The sequence below is a fragment of the Pollachius pollachius genome, assembly GCF_949987615.1.
Source record: "Pollachius pollachius genome assembly, chromosome: 10".
NCBI lineage: Eukaryota > Metazoa > Chordata > Actinopteri > Gadiformes > Gadidae > Pollachius > Pollachius pollachius.
In genome coordinates, this window is record NC_136943.1 from 6,230,320 (window position 1) to 6,248,032 (window position 17,713).

General features: G+C 43.2%; 1 protein-coding gene across 1 annotated transcript; it reads right to left on the reverse strand.

Moving 5' to 3' along the window:
- Positions 1 to 742: 742 nt before the first annotated feature.
- Positions 743 to 15,784, reverse strand: LOC307081630 (erythroid membrane-associated protein-like; the record flags this gene model as incomplete). The annotated part of the gene is given in 3 exon segments (XM_079744881.1): positions 743 to 1,099; positions 1,103 to 1,510; positions 15,614 to 15,784. Coding segments are annotated over 3 exon segments (936 nt in total).
- Positions 15,785 to 17,713: the final 1,929 nt, after the last annotated feature.

Here is a 17,713-nt window from a genome sequence, read left to right on the forward strand (position 1 = left end):
AATGAGAGAAAGAAAGAGACCATTGAGAGACCATGCTAGCATTTAAATGCACATTTTATTTTCAAATACTTAAAAGGAGATAGCAACAAACATATTAATAAAAAATGCATTTGATAAACAGAACACATTTAATGAAAAAAAAGAACAAATTAGATAACAGTAAAAATATCAAGTCAATTTACATTTGATGATGAAAACAAGAGACATGAAGTCATGAAGTTAATTTCACATGGATCACAAGTCATATTTGATTTCTATGTAATGTTTAAACTTGACAACATAACAATGCCAAGGGATCTGTATGGCATCATTGCCATAAAGATCAATGCGGCAATCACCTTTTATTTCTTGGATATCTTTGAGATTGTGTTGAAAAGGATAACCACTAAACAATTAGCCACTAGTACTATGTCACTACTATGCAGTCAGAACATAAATTCCATCTTTCTCAAAACAGAGTTCCTACTTCTGCAAAAAAAGGTCATGGGCAATATTTCAGTGATAGGTGTATGGCCTGTCTCCTGCCACAGCCATTGAGATAAAGAAGATATTTGCATTAGAAGATATGCTGGCTCCTATCAGATGTTTACCACTAAGGGTAGTTGGCCCCAAACATACTTTTTTCTTTCAATCTTTAAAAACCATGAAATTAAACAATAATTCTTTAAAGTTACCGCTACCTAATATAGGGAAAATGAATGTATTTGATATGTTAAACATTCATTGATTTGGTATTTCAAGATCAGTCATCGTCAAAGTCTTCATCATGGTCATCGTACTCGTCACTCCATCTGTGATCCCTTTGTTTAACGATGACAGGAGTTATGATTAAGGGGGCTTTATTGCCGTCCACATCAGCGCCTGGGCTGAAGAAAGGGAAGAGCTTCTCAGTGAAGGCGCACCCTGTGAGGGCGTAGATCTCAACACTCTCCACAACATCAGAAAAGTCAACGAGACCCTTTTCATAATTAACAAAAATGCCGATCTTCTGAGGCTTCTTCCTGAGGTTTAGGACAACGGCTGGTCCTGTGTTAGCGGTGTATTCATTTTCCTTTCTGAGACAAATGGGCCAGTATCCATTCTGCGGACTCAACCTGATTTACCCCTTCCTGTTAATAGACTCACTTGCAACCCCTAAATCCGACTCGGTCTTGCCTTTAACATGGACTTCATAGTAAAATGAATTTACATTAAAACCCTCTTTTGCCAAAACATTACACACACAATCAAACTTCTCTGGGTTACGGCTGAAAATAAATCTAGGCAATCCATGTTGAACCTGCTTGCCATCTTTAGACACGGACAATGAATGATGTGCAGTCTCAGGGTCAAAAACGACTGTCACAAAGTACCGCTGCATCTCTGGCAGATCCGGATCATACAGCATAAGCGCTTCATTCATCACCGACATCTGCAGTTGATTCACTGCTTCCTCTACCTTACTGTAATCACAGTCAATAATCTCCTCATCCAAGTCCTTTCTCAGTGCAGGTGGATTTCTACGATATACCTATCTTAGAAAGGAAATGCATATCAGAATGAAAGCTCAGCCTTAACAAAGTTAACTTGCCCCTCCCTGTTTGATTACTTCAGTCTTAAAATGTAGTGAGCAATGATATTTTCCGAATCAGTTGATCCGGAAAGCACACAGACTTTGTTCCATCTATATTCCATCACACAATACGGCACCAGTTTTTCCAAGACCTGTGCAGGTTGATCACTTAAATTTCTACTGCTACCCTAACTTATTGAATATATGGTATTATACATGTTCATTATTATTATTTATTTTATCTGCATAATTTCCCTGAGGATGTCATCTGTGACCTTTATATAGAAAAACAATTATATAACCACAATTGTAGTCATATTTATATGGTACAGCTGTAAAGTAAATTGCTTAACAGAACATTGAAAAAACACGTTTCATGTTTCTCCCCAATTATCTTATGCTGATAAAGCTTTAAAATAAACAGTGGCCTGTGAAAGATCCATAATAATGTTTTGTGTTTCAAGTTTGCTAGCTTAAGAAGGAATTCCGCGCTCACATTTGTTTTTTACTGCCCCCGCTTCAGAGACAACCTGTCAAGAGACTGCTCTTTCTGTCAACGGCTAAGCCCTGCCAGCAAAATACTGCATCATTATTTATTGACGCCAAAGTGGTCCATTGTTTATATTCCGGAAGGAGCCTGTACATTGAAATTGGTTCGATGAAATGTGTCTTCATTTTTTCTGAAAGTCTGACAGTTTCCTTGTCCCTGTCTCAAGGTTATTTGAAAATATTTGTGTGGAACAGTTTAACTATTTTTGTTGAACCCATCAGATATCTTTGGGGCAGGATGAATAAAAAATATCTTGAAATATCTTTCCTGATATCTTCACCCAGTGCTACCGATTGTTGACATGCTATGATGTTCAGCTGTTGCTTTCGGATCATATTAAAGGGTTCTGTTGTCTGACCCATTATACGCTGGTCTATCTTTGATTTTCATCTCCACCTCAAGCAGAACTGCCTTAAGGTTTTTTTGATCTTCTCAAAACTGGCCTTACAAAGCAACACTTCGTCATTCTTTCAGAAAAAAGTTCCAAAGGATAGGGATTCTTTATAATACTGCTTTGCAAATACTCCAGCCACTGGATCAGCCTGTGTCTCAGAGATTCCTCAGGTGAGGGCCCAGATGTGTGCCACAGCACGGCTGGGGTTGTGTGCCTTCACCCTGGAGAGAGGTGATATGCCGGGTTGTCAGGTTCTGTGAACTTCGTCATTGAAGCAATTAATGGTTGACCTTGAAGCGATGGCTACCTTCTAGCTTCACACTGTGCAAAGTCATGCGCTATTGGTTTTCCAGTATTTTGTGATGCAACTTAGTCAATGCGATTATGTTGTTGCCAAATTATTTATTGTAAGTCGCTTTGGATAATAGTGTCTGCTAAATGCCCTAAATGTAAATGTAAATGCCAAAGAAAAGAGTCACAGAATAAGTGAACACGAGAAAAAACTGGACAGAGAAAGTTTTTGTATGTCAATAAACTACGTGAAGAAGCCATATCTAGAAACTAAAAAAGTTGAAATAGTGAGAAAAATAAAAACCTTACTTTCTACACACAGGTTAAAGGGAATTCATGGGGTTCCCAGCGATAGACACCCAGACCAAGATGGCTTACATTTCATTGACTCTGCTCAGTGACCCAGTAATATCCCCTTATCATGGTATGTGCTGAGTGACCAATTTAAGTTTGTTTTTTTGTGTTCCACATCCAGTATTTATTAAACATCAATTAGGAACACACAAGATGGACACCTTGGCAAAACATGAATTTAAATCGAAAAGAATTGTCGAGATTTAGAGAGTTCCATGTTTGCACCTGATCATGCATGCACATAATAGCTTTCCAAAGCATTGAGCCGTGTTTTCTGTATGATTACACTATTGACGGTGCTTTGCAAATGTTCATATTGTGTTCAATTCCGACGCTGATGGCTTATTTAGAGGATTCATTTGCAAATGTTTATTTTTGGAAAATAAAACCAATTAATATGGAATACCAGTACTACATCAATTTGTACACATAAATAGATATTTAATTGCCACCCATCTTCAGTAGCCAACAATTGGAAAGTCCACCTAATGAGTACTTGAGCATTGTGACCTGAACGATTCAGGTGTTTAAACTGCTATCTATTGTAACGTGTTCTCGCTGTTCCTTAAAACAACGCAGCCACTGATGAGGGGGGCTGGGTTTGTAATGTTCAAAGGATTGCAAGCCCTTTTTTCACTGAAGCGCAGAGATTGCCCTTTAATATTTTGTTACATTATCACGAGTTGAGCTGAGGGACTTGATTGCCTTAATACTTTCAACAACAAAGCTTTTTTATTTTACAAAATAAAATACAATTGCAACAACAACTGTATTTTTTGGTGTGTATCTCTTCCATATTCTAAGAAGTTGCCACTGTGCTAAGAGTTTTATTAAACTCATGCAACTGTGTTAGAGTATAAACAATGAAGGGGAGTCGGGGGTGAGTTGGTTCTCTTGGGTGTATCGTCACCAACTCCAGTACAACAAGCTTGACACTGCCCTTAACACCGCCCTACGAACCATCTCAGGATGCCTACGAGCCACTCCAACCAACCAACACCACGTCCTTGGAGGAATCGCTCCTGCAGGGGTCAGGTGAGAAGGAGCCAGGCTGGCTCTCGCTCGGAAGGCACAGGCCAGTGTATCCCACCTCCGCCACAAAATTGCCATGGAGCCACCACAGTGCATGCGCCTCAATCCCAGCGCCCCTTTGCCAAACACACGCCCAAGAACTACTCCGCACAACACCAACCGAAACCTCCACGGCTGCCTGGGACAAGGCGAAATGGAGGGACCAGTGGAAGTCAGCGGAACCATCTTGGCTACTCCCCTACGTTGAAGACCCCCATCGACATTCCTGGACCGAAAGCAGTGGACAACCCTCAACCGTCTGAGGACATGGGGCAAAACAAAACCAAAACAAAAGCTTGCGGTCACATTAAGGTAAAACTTAAAAACATTTCATAAATATTTGGCCTGTTAGGCCCTTTGTGACTGTAATGGTCCTTAAGGGCTATACAAATTGAATTGAAAAACAATAAATTAAAGAAATAATGTGCCCAGGTCTCCTTAAAACAACAACGTATTTGGTCCAAACAGAAAATACAAATAATACTAATGTGGGGCCCGTGGCTCTCTCACAATCTGGATCCTTCTCGGAGGATGGCCCTCCCATAGACCCATAGGGTTGCATGTGGTGACCTACAAATGGTCGGTGTTGTCTACTACCCTCCCAATTTCTGTCATATGCCTGGGGTGGGACAGCATATTGCATTGGTCTGCTCTCTTGGGAGGTTTCCAGGTCGTCCAGCACTTTAAGGAACGCAATCTTTGCTTTAGTTTGGTTCCTGGGATTCAGTCTGTCCAACTGGGGAACCAAACTCAGCAAAAAGTGCTCGCAGGCAGTTGTTGTTGCAGCTGTTGTTGGTGGTGGCGTTGTAATGAAGTCCAGGAGTCATTGACCAATGAATTGGGGCTTCCGCTCCTGTGTCAGTGGGCAGTGGCTTGTTGGGCTACCATCCTCTCAGTCCGGGGAGGTTGAGCTGCCTCCTCCTGCTGCTCCTGTGCCTCCTCTTGCTCTGCCTCCTCTTGCTCTGGGTTGTGCCCTGGCTCAGAGCCCTCTAAATTGCCTATGGTGCTACAAGTAAAACAACTGTAACTAAAGTAAAAAGTAATAGCAAATAATGATTTATGTTACTGGCTTTACAATGATAATTCAAGCAAGACAGAAAATGGCTTCTCTCAGAGGACTTACCTTCCGCTTGGCATGGATGGCACCAGAAAGGACATGAGATTTGTATATTTTCAGTCCCTCTGGCTTGTTGCCCCAGACCCACTTGGCAGATGGAGTTATTTCCGGAGCTTCGCAAATGAATCCCTCAGTCCCTTCCACCTTGCCTTGCAATTTGCCACTGTAAATGTGAAATAAGTAACTTATCAAACACATGTTTGCAGACTATTTCTCCTCTTTTACAGGTATATAGCCACTGGAGATTCCATTTCAAGCCTTGCTTTCAGCTACCGCTTGGGCGAAAGCACAGTCACCAACGCCATCGAGGACACCCGTGACTCCATCAATTTGAGGATGGTGGGGACATGCATGCCACCGCCAACCGAGGATGAGTGGCGAGCAATAGCGGGGAGGTTCTTGGAAAGGTGGAACTTCCCAAATTGCATTGGTGCCATGGATGGAAAACACATCTCCATACAGGCAACCCCTGAATCTGGCACCCTGCATTTTAATTAAAATAAAAAAGCCTTTTCTGTTGTCCTCATGGCCCTGGTGGACGCAGACTATCGTTTCAGGGTGGCCCACATTGGGGCATATGGTAGGTCCAGTGATGGGGGACTGTTGGCTGCATCTGCGCTGGGCAGAGGTCTGGAGGCTGCAACCCTCAATGTCCCTCAGGATGCAGTCATACCCGCTGCTCAACATCTGGGTAACATGCCGTTCACAGTGATCGGAGATGCTGCGTTCCCTCTTAAAACGTATCTTGTGAGGCCCTATCCTGGACGTGACATCTCCCGGGAGAGGCGCATTTTCAATTGCCGACTGTCAAAATGTGGCTGAAAATGCCTTTGGCATACTGACATCCAGGTGGCAGATCTTCAAAAGAAGCATGTACCACAACCCTAACAAAGTGGAGGCCATTGTGCTAACAACGTGCATTCTGCACAACTTTCTCCTTCAACCAGCAGACAATCAGAGATGGCTGGAGGGGCATGAAGGCAACATCCTTGAGGACATGGAGAGGATGGGGGGGGGCAACAGAGGTGGGTGGGCAGGCAGCACATGCTGTGAGAGACAAACTGTGCTAATATTTCATTTCACTACTAGGAGGTGTGCAATGGCAGAACCGTATGGTGTAGCCTAGTCATGAGACCTATAATTTACTTATTATCCCTCTCTGGTATAATTTACTACTCTTTTGCATTCATATATATATTTATATATATATATATACTTGTTTTTTTATCCCTCGGCATAAATACAGTGATATCTTATTGCTGTGCTGGACTCAGTAGCCTATTAGTCTATTTTATTTGAATTATTTGAGTGCTCAAGACACTTAATATTATTTTTCCTTAAATCCAGAGAGACAGTTAATACATGACAATGCATTTTTGAACTTTGCCTGTGTTTTCTTCTACTTTAATTTATTGTATGACAATGTTTCTATGTGAAGCACTTTGAGTCTGCCTCGTGTATGATAAGTGCTTTATAAATGAAGTTGCCTTGCCTTAAATAAAAATATATATTACAAGTAATCTGGTTTCTACCTACATTGTGTGATAAGCCATATATAATGTGATTTGATTTTGTCTATTTCCCATTAAGGTTAATGGTTTGGGTACTTAGTCAACCATTGTTGATTTCTCACCTGAAGAGCCAATCTCCAGAGCTATGGCTCGCCAGGCAATATCTTTTTTCGCATTATGTTTGTAATGACGGGATCTTTGGTCATATAATTCTGGATATTTCTCCACCTCAACGACCAGTCTCTCATCATCCATTGTAATAATGGTTTCACACTGTTTAACATAATCGAAAGAGGGCGACAACCAGCGGTGAGAAGCAGATATAGAGGTTCCTACGGGACCCGGGATGTACAAACCAGCTTTAAAAATGCGCTTTTTCAGGGGTGGCGACGCTAGGGAATAGAACATTGGCGTGAAGCCTAGTTGGGGCGGCGCGGCGCCGGTGTGGTCTAGTACGTCCGAAATAATGGAGGCGTTCTTTTAGATGCGCCGCTTCGGTGCCGTCGTGTGTTGGGCTTAAGCCTGGCCTCAAGAGGCAACCGCATGGCAATCGGTTGTGTCATAATTAGACTGTGTAGGGCTTTAAAATGCTGACGTCACATCACAATGACCATCTCCATTTTGGAGGCAAAGGAATGTTATTGGTAGTAATGGTGTTTTGGACATTGTTTATTAGCATTTACGTTTTTTTTAAGATTTTCTGTTTGGCCAACCCTCAAGGTATCTCCAACGGGCAGAATATCACCCAACTACATCCCATGATGCATTCTGATGTACAAGCCCTTTTGCTCCCGACAGCAAAGGTAAGGGCCCACACACTGGTTACCAGCCTTTTCTTTTTTGTTCACCATTTTGAAACTAGCGCAAATATAAAGCTAGCATAGTTGTTACCTGGCAACACCATGGGTGCTCACATCAGCGTCCAAATATTGGCCATTCGGTCAATTGATATTACTCTGTTGCACAGCCACATTGACTAATTTCACCCACATTAAACCTTTTCACAAACCAAATGATGAGAGCATTCTGTGTTAACACAGAAGTCGTTCTATTTATGCGGTTCAGGGCCCTGGTATGGAAAATGTTCACTAGTGGGAGTGCCCTACAATTAACCTCATGAGCTACACCTGTGTTTGGCCGGCTATCACACTCACACGTAATCATCTTCTGGCAGATAACTATTAAACCATCTAATGTAAGAATCTCCTTACAGATCAATCAGAAATTAAATTGGAGTTTTTCAATAGTTTATCTCATCCGGTAACGTAAAGGCCAAGCCAGAGGCAAGCAATGTATTCCTATGTACTCTAGCTCAATCACCCTTACACACACACACGTGTGCCCACGCACACACACACACACACACACACACACACACACACACACACACACACACACACACACACACACACACACACACACACACACACACAAAGTATATACGATACATAAAATTGAATTTAAGATTGTCTAGAATAGTTAATATATTCTAGAATAGTCTTGATTAAGGTTTAACGAACAGAGACGGTTTGTGGCTTTCTTAAACCCAATCACAACTGAAACCATGATCTGTTGTGCTCAGATTCTATAGAAGTGAGTGCTGTGGCGACATTCCAAACCTGATCCTTACTCCCTCGAGCCGTGTCTCATTCAACCACCCCAACCCACCCCCCCCCCCATCAACGCCCGGGACTTCTAACCCATCTGAACGGCATTCCGATACAGACTGGGAAATCCTCCTCGTTCTAGCGGAGGGATGAGTGACCCCACCTCTCATCTAAGGATGAGAGCGAGTAGAAGCCACCCCCCCCTCCCCCATCACCCAACCCCCATTGACTCATTCCAGCTTAAGGACATTGCTTTCTCCTTCCCTCCGTGTCTGTTCCCTGACCCCGGTAGGCGGTGAATATAAGCAGCTCTGAGTCCTCTCCCCGCGTCCATGAATATGCGATCAGAGGAGCTGACCGGGGCCACAGAATGCCGGCCCCCCTCCTCTGTTTTAGTTTAATGCCTCATGTTCTCCAGCTGCCAGTCGAGGCCTCTGTGTCACAAGGCCACACATGTAAGGCCCAATCCCTCTGCGGCCTTAAACTTGACTTACAGGCACAATTATGTGTGGTCGGAGCTTCGGAATTGACGAACATATAATACATGTGGAAGGAGATCTACTTCAAGCTTCGAGAGTTCTTGTGTATTGCGTAATATGCCTAAAATGACCTTTATATCTGAAGTGATATTCAAGACAACTGAGACAAAAAAAAGCGTCTCGTAGACTAAAAACAGTGTGGTAACAAGTGTTCAGAAGGTTCTCTCCGAGGCCACGATTAGTTTTCTACTCAGAAACAAGTGGGCTGTATTATTACAGGCCCGGAGACGTAATAGTTCTGGGGGGGGAGGGAGGGTTGGAGACCAATGATTAGCCATCAGCTGTGTTTCTCTCTTCACTCTTCCTGCTAGCAGAACATGGCCGCCACAGGAGATATGGAACTAAATCTATGCTGTCACCCTGCAGCTCATTTGGTGCCGGATATTCTCTGCTCTCTTGTCTGAGAATTCACTCCCTAATTGGCTGTCTCTCACTCTCAGCGGCACTTCGGGATAACCAGGGCTATTCGTGGATAATGATGTTTTGTTGACTTTCTGTTCAAACTGTCTTATGATCTTACAATTCGAGATGATGAATGCATTTTTAAACATTACCTATTCCTTACATTGAACCACTCGATCACACCACTGTTCCCCGGCAACGACGGCAGGGACGGAGGGAACGAATTGAGCAGCCAGAGAGGATTTAGAACAATCACAGAGCTGCCAACTCTCACGCTGTTTGAGTTTGAGTCTCCCGGACACGACCCTCTTCACACGCTCCCACACCACACCTCCTATTTCTCACCCAAATGACTCTGCACCACTTTCGCGCACCTATCAGGGAGTAATTTAAGAGACAGCTCCTTGGAAACACCTTATGAACGCCCAGTTTTTGAATACCCAGCTATCTTCAAGAGTCAAAGTCGTTTGCTGGGTTTAACCATTAACATTTGACAATAAAACGATCGGACCAAAACGCGACGGCTGGCAACCCTGGCATGATGTCGACCGAGTTTTACCAGCAGGGGTGTTAAGTCTCACGCTTTGACCATAGACTCACGCATAGACTCAACCAGTTCACACGCCATACCGCGTGTTTCTCACGCTGGGAATTACCAAATAGAAAAAAAAGAAATGTTGCTTTTTATACCATGTATATATTTTTTCCCTTGCACCCGATTAGTTCACTGTTTGCGTGACGACAGGAGATCGTTTCCGCACGCACCTTACGTGATCGCCCACGCGCATCATCCTCGTTGGAGCGCAGTGGGAGCTGGAATCACTGTGAGCTGAATGCCGTCTTTCAACGGAAGCGGGAGGTAACGGGAGGTATTAGGGAACCTCGTTTTTGATCATTTCGAATTTATGTAGTTTATGTAGAATAAAATTCAACTACCGAAATCGCATGGGGATTTACAGTAGCTGGACTCCTCCCTTCACTGCCACCTTTGCTTCCATGTTGTGAGACCGAGTGCACTGGCCCGTTATTTAATAAGACCCAAGGGCGCAGTTCTTATTACTACTAAAGGGGGGATGCAAACATGAACTTTTTCAAAAGTATTATCTGGAGTGGACATCAACAGTAATAGACACAGCTGTTGAGAGCAGCTTAACATATATTTGAATGAATCAAAATAACATATAAATTGTGTTTCAAAATAAACAAAATAAATTATGAAATTGGAAAAAATATTTTCAGTTGCATACATTTAGAAATAATATTTATTTTGGGGGACATCTTCATGTTTTTCAGAAGGCTCCCCCTGGGATCTGTGCCCATGGTAATACCACGCTCATAATTATGAACTTTATTTGATTTGTCATTCAGATGTCTGTTAATATAGTTGAATAAAGTCTCATTGTTCATTTCATGTTTCAATTATTATACCAACATTGCATTTTGTTTCATAGATGTCAGGGAAGAAGCAGAAAAATCGGTTTTCTTTCTGGGCAGCGAAGGGACCTTCCAAAACAGTTTGCACCAATCAATTATGAACATTATGTAAAATGATTGTAAACTGTTTTTCAAGTTTCAATAATAATCGTGCGGGGTGCAGGGTCGACAGGCTTCTACAAAATGTTTGGTTGCTCCGCCCCCGAGACACACAACCTCACTCCAAACTTGTCGTGAAACTTGGCAACCCTGCAATCACAGCGAGCCAAAAGCAATAAAAACATCTGCCACCTCGTCTGTATTACTTGTTTTCTGTTCAGCAGGAAGTCAAGCCCAGTCTGTGTGTGTGGGTGGGGTGCTGCTGTAAAGACAACGGCGATGAGAAGGAGTGCTGAAACACAGACATAAGGCCAATTCTAAGTGCCTTCATCTGATTGAACACTATACTGCTCTGCTAAAGGTTTCGGTCTACATTCAGGGAGACAGCTTTCAGACCGACCCCTTCGCCTGGTTCCGCTCCAAACATCTGTCTGTCTGGGCGTTTCTTTTTAACTTCTGTTTTTATTCATTAAGGAGAAAGAGAGACCATTGGATTTTGTACTGTTATCCTATATATCCCTGGAACACCAGAGGAATGGCGCTCTTTCTGAAAGCATGCTCTTTCTAACCTGTTGAATTATTTATGGCCTGCGATGTGCTTGTGCTCGGACGGTGACACGAAGGTTGTCTCGGGCTGAATGATAGGAGACCATGGATGATTGAATACGTGGTTATGACGGTCAGGACAAATGTGTGGGTTTAAATGCAAGTTGGCTTTTCCAATTTTTTGTATCACATGATGACTCACACAGTCTTTACCGTGTCTCATTGGCAGCACATAGATTATACATGGTCACATTTACAGAACCACCAACCACTTATGCAAATGATAATGTAATTATTATCCAGCAAATTCTAAAACGCTTTAATACTCCTGTGTGTATTCGAAACGCTGGGTGAATGTTGGCCCTTTACGAATGCTTTGGCAAGCCATTCACTGACATCCTTCCATTCAGCAATCAGCCATCCATTCGGTTTGACCAGGGATTGGCAGACGTTCCCTCACAGCCGGGCCGTCTCCCCGCTCCCCTCTGCTGCGTTTCCCCTTCGGCTGCTGCCATGTCTGTTGACCCACAGCCACAGCCTCCCGGTGGCTGTCACCATGAGGCTTTGGACAACCGTACACTCTCTCCCGCCTCCTCATTACAGCCCTGTGACACCAGCCACCTTCTCCTCCCCCTCCCCCTCCTCCTCCTCCTCCTCCTCCTCCCCCTCCTCCTCCTCCTCCTCCCCCCCCCACCCATTTTAACACTTCTCTTGAACGGATAAAGTTCATGGCAGAAGTTGACGATGAGAAATCTATTTTCATCAATGTGTCAATACAGACATACACAGATGTGTACGTCTGTATTGACACATTGATGGGATAAACCAAAACATTGAATGGATGGATGAATACATGGAGATAAACAACAATGATGTGTCCCTGGCATATCATTTTTGGTCACAACATCAGAGAAATACAAAGCCATAGCCAAGCAAACTAATTCTCCGTAGCCTCCAGGTATTTCTATCAGCGACAGAGTTAAAGAGTTATTGATCCAAAGACGCACGACACAGATAGATCTTCACAATTCTATTCAGATGTGTCATTTCTATACCAGTTTTACTAAATGCGCTCTTTGATTGATTTCAGGGCTCGGTAAAAGCCAGGGAATGTAGGTAAAAGCGTGTCAACGTTCAACACACATATCTTCTGAACTGTCTCGAGTACATTTAGTTCCCGATTCCCACCACGCGGGTCCGAAGACAATATAATGTCCTACCGTGTTTTCCCAGTGGTTCCATCAGCCTCACACTGCTACAGGGTTTTCCCAGTGGTCCCCAGTGTTCCATCAGCTTAACCCTGCAAGGATGGAGAGGGATGGAGACAGGCTTGTTCCGGTCTATACACTATTCCATTTGACCATGATTAATGGGATAAAGGCTCCGTTCACACCTAACCAAGAAAGCCATCCTCCTCCTCCACCATCTCCTCCTGCTCCTCTCCGATCCTTTCTCCATCATCACTCTGTGGATTGGTTTAGCCCCAGGATGGTGTGTGCTCAGTGAGTCGTGCGGCCCTGAAGCTGCAGAGGTCAACTAGCCATTCGCACTACCATAACTCCTCCAAGGCCATCAGCCGCTTGATACTGCAAAAGCCATCTTTCTTTTCTTCTTGCTTTATTGCTTTCTTTCTTTTTTTTCTCGTCCTTCCCTTTTCGCTCGCTTTCGTCCGTGTCAGTTTGTTTTAAAAGCAAAACAGAACAACTGAAGATATAGAAAGTAGGGCAAAGACTTGGTTCTTTCTTTGGTTGAGGCTTTCTGTCTGTCGTTGTAAGCGGTCTGCCCGGCTGTCCCTGCCGCTGTGTGTCTGTCTCTATGTGTGACTATCTGGCCGTGTGTCCGTCTATCTCCCTGTGCGTCTGTCTATTGGTTGATGGTTGTCAGTGGAGCTTCTGGATCACAGCAGGTTTGCTTCCATGTTCTGTCCAATGCGGCAGGTGGTCTTAGCCGGTGATATGGGGGATCACAGAGGATTTCTATCTCTCTGACCCCTGTGTGCCCTTCATCTTCCTCTCCCAGCCCCATCTATCACACACAATTTAATCAAAGTATGTTTGGGACACCTGCTCTGGGCCCTGGATTCCACCTTTCCCTCACTTCTGCCCTTGCCTCACTGAGCCGACTTCAACAAATACACAAAATGTTCGTGAAATCAGATTTGGTGAGGAGGAAGAGGACACGGGGGGAAAACAAAACACAAACAATGACAATCATGAATGGCACCCTGGCATCTGGGCATCGGTGTAGCACCAACACAACTACCACAGCCAATATGCGCCAACCGTTAAATCGTATCTTCTTTCATTCAGCCTCACTCGCTCCTTATGAAAGAAATCAAGGTCAGTCCTTTCTTTATTCCTTTCTCGGAAGAAATGAAGAATAGAGAGTCTTTTCCTTTTAACATTTCCATGGCAAAAATGGCTGTGATGCCTTCACCTGCCACCTTTCTTTGTCTCATCCAGGTCATTGCCAAGATGCTGACGGTGGACATGATGGTATAGTGGTGAGCACTCCCAGCCAGCCTACCTCTAGACCTCCTTGAGCAAGATGCCCATCTACCTAATGATCCTAATTACTTGTATTTCAATTGACTGTGTGTTCCTTCGGATAAAAAGCCTGGGCAATTTGACTAAATAAGGAATAACAATAATGGGGTTTAGCACCTAAATTACATTTCAAAGTATTTGAGGGTTGGTTTTCTGAGCGGACCTAGTGTCCTTTACAGATTTTTCACATTGAGGTTTAGGGGCCTTTATGTATTAAAAGCTAAAATGCTCTGTAGGCTCTTAGTTTCAGTTATGACTCACTCAATCTCCATCGCTATCTATTTCCCCTTGACTCATGAGGACACATATCCATTCTGATTGAGAAATGCAATCATCCCTTTGGCATGGCCTCCCTGCCAGCGATGAATTATTTATTCTGGTCCAATACTCCATCCCCTCTCTTTTAGTTTTCAGTGGGGTCATCTCTGCCCTGCTTTAAAGTTTGCTTAACATTTACAAATCTTTACATTCTATGAGCCTGACGTTTTAGTTTTAGTGAAGAATTGACCTCAAAAAAGTATTTTTATTTTATTTATGATAAACATAAAAATACTGTCCAAATATTATTTGTTTATTGGTATGACTTTATGATTATTTGTCGGCATGTGTGTGGGTTAGATAGGTATATTATACATCATCATATCTTTTGAATAGCTTAAGAAGAAAATCCTTTTAATCTTGTGGTTTTTGATATTAAAAAATGTGACACTTGCATAATCAGTCACACTAAACCAAGAGAGGGAAATGCAGAAGTTAGGAAGAAGCCTCTCTCTTCATCTGGCAACCATCCTTCTGTATTCTCACCTTCCACTTTCCCTGTTTAATATATCCTTCCTTTACAGGATAAGCATATTTTACAATCTCATTCACTCCTTCGGTTACATTTCCTTTCATGGCTGTATTCAACCACAAGGTCAACCATTAATACACTAACTGCACACACAAACACACCCACAGACCTCTGCTCAGTCATAATGGACACCAGAAGCTGAGCGAGGCTTTTCTTCAGAATTGAGTCGCCAGGTGTATCACTCAGTCCAGGTTGACAATGATGGACCATTGGAACCCATTCTCCCTGGTCCACAGGATGCTCTGGAGGCTGGGGCCAGGTTCTAAATAGACCGGGCTGTCATGTCTCAGTGTCACGCATGATGACATGTGGCAGGTCATGAGAGGCCTTTCTCTTCTGATGAGCTGCTGAGCGTTACGATCTGACATCAGGGACCGGACGACGGCAGTCACGCTTTTCCTATGGACCTTGGACTTCACGGCATTCAAATGCACAAAGGTACGAATGAAAAATCATGACAGGGATGAAACCGATAATTTGTTGGCCGCTACGGACACTAGTCTGAAAAATCGATGCAGATTGGTCGATGATGTGTTGATTGCGATTTCTGGATAGAGGACTCTTAAATGTCATCAATTCTCTGATGACATTTTTTTAATGGCTGCTCTATAGAGAGCTAATTGAGCCTGTCAATAACCTGCCCTGTGCTTCACGTGCATGAGACGAGAGAAAAGTTCTGATAAGGCAGATCTTTGCTCACTGTATTCTAAGCATTCACATGGCTTAAACATGTTTAAGATGAGGGATCACAGTGGTGGTGACGATGGTGGTGATGATGGTGGCGGTGATGACGATGATGGTGACAATGGTGGTAATGATGGTGGTGGTGGTGTTTATGATGACAGGAGGGGTGGTGACAATGGCGGTTATGATGGTGGTGGTGATGGTGGTCATGATGGTGACGGGAGTGTTGGTGATCATGGTGGGGAAAATGTTTGGAGGATGGTAATTCATAATATTGAATTATTGTCAAGCCCTTGTGTTTTGACAATGGTTAGTTTTCTCCTGGCTATAGTTAAGTGGCCACTTATTCTATATTACTTAATATTTACCTCTTCATGTTTTTATTTTTATTACATTTATAATTGGCTCCCTTTTAATATAACCTTTTCATCATGTTTCGGTTTATTATTTTCTGCTTAATTCCAAATTGTGGTATTTTATGTTACATTTCTAAAGAAACCTATTTTTCATTCATTACTGATTAAAATATTTGAATTCTCCTTTTTTGCAATCATAATTTTTACAAGAAAACAAATTAATTGTACAATGAAATCAAATTTTATATATAATGTTCAAATGTTTTACTCACACACACACACACACACACACACACACACACACACACACACACACACACACACACACACACACAGTACCACAGCTGGAGGCCTTTCATCAAAGGTAGTTCATGTGTCCCTCGGGCAGAATTTGCATTTCCATAACTGTCGGGGGAAAAGATGCAAACCTGTCACTTTTGGGTATAAATCTGTGCGGTTTAAAAAGCGTCACCGCGCCTATTCCCTCTCCCCTCAGTCAACACACACACCCACCAGTTGTTAATGTGACAATGGATCAGAGCTGTGAGGACAGCTGCTTTCAGATCAGATCCCCTCGGTGGGAACACTCAGCTCTTTACTTATTCTCACAGAAGCTTCGTTAGGTAGTTGGCTTGGGCTGCCATCCATTAGGAGTGATCTGAGATGACTGAACACACTTTTGAAAACTTTCTGTGCCTGAGTGTTGTTTTTTCGGTGGCATCTTTGTTCTGGGAAATATGTAAATGTTGCCGTATCACAATTCAACCCGAGTTTATTTATTATATATAAAACCGAGCCGAGGTGAAGGGCTTGGAGCCAGGCGGCAATATCTCCTTCATGACTCATTCTAAGCGTCTCATATTCAGCTGACGCCGCTGAAACTTGAGGGTTTTATTTCATCTCTTTTTATTTTCCAGGAACGCCTCGTACTTTTGGCAGATTTGGAGGATGTTTTTCTGAGAGATCCTCAAGATTTTGTTGTGTCTGATGACTCTGAAAACTTCACGGACGAACCCTACGGCACCATGCCAAACTTCTCGTTTAACATAAAGGCCCTTCTTGACACCACATTCTCGGCGTGTATTATTGGCCTGTGTAACTCTAACTCTATCTACATCTCCGTAGCACTTCCCACTCGGTTTTTCTCCACTTAAAAGCCTCATGCCGATGCTTGGGTAGGAGAAATGGTGTTCGTTACCCTATATCATATCAAAAGATTGCCGTGTGATGCGCTAAGTGGTTCTCATGGAGGAACGGCATCCGCCTGTTTATTGTTGGCTAATGGTAACAAGCTAATGTTACAGTTACGGCCAGTAGCTGTTGAGCGGGACCTCTGTCATCACCGCGGTCCTCATAGCTGATTGATACGGTCTGCAGACCACATGGACGAAGGTCTCAGGTTCTCGGTAGGGGATGACCATGAAACACGATGCCAGGGCTACCCTGCCCCTCGTAAGAAAAGCAAGCTTTCGTTTGCTACATTTGCAGATACTAAGGGTATTGGCATGCCAGCTCCTCTCTCTCTCTCTCTCTCAATTGTACTCTCAGTGTTGTGGCAAATCAATATCCAAGGGCGAATCCTATTTCCCTCGCCTGTTCTTGGGTCCTGCTTTCAAAACTCGAGGGAACTGGAGAAATCACAGAGATGAATGTTCCGTCTGTGGTGAATGGATCAAATCCAAGTGAGTTGTGTCTGCTTGTAAAGTTTCTGCAATGAAACACAATCATCACAAAAAGTTAGGTCAAACTATTTCAAGGTCCGCAGAGTCATCCGTTCATCCATCATTATGTGAGCCTTAACTCCTGTCAC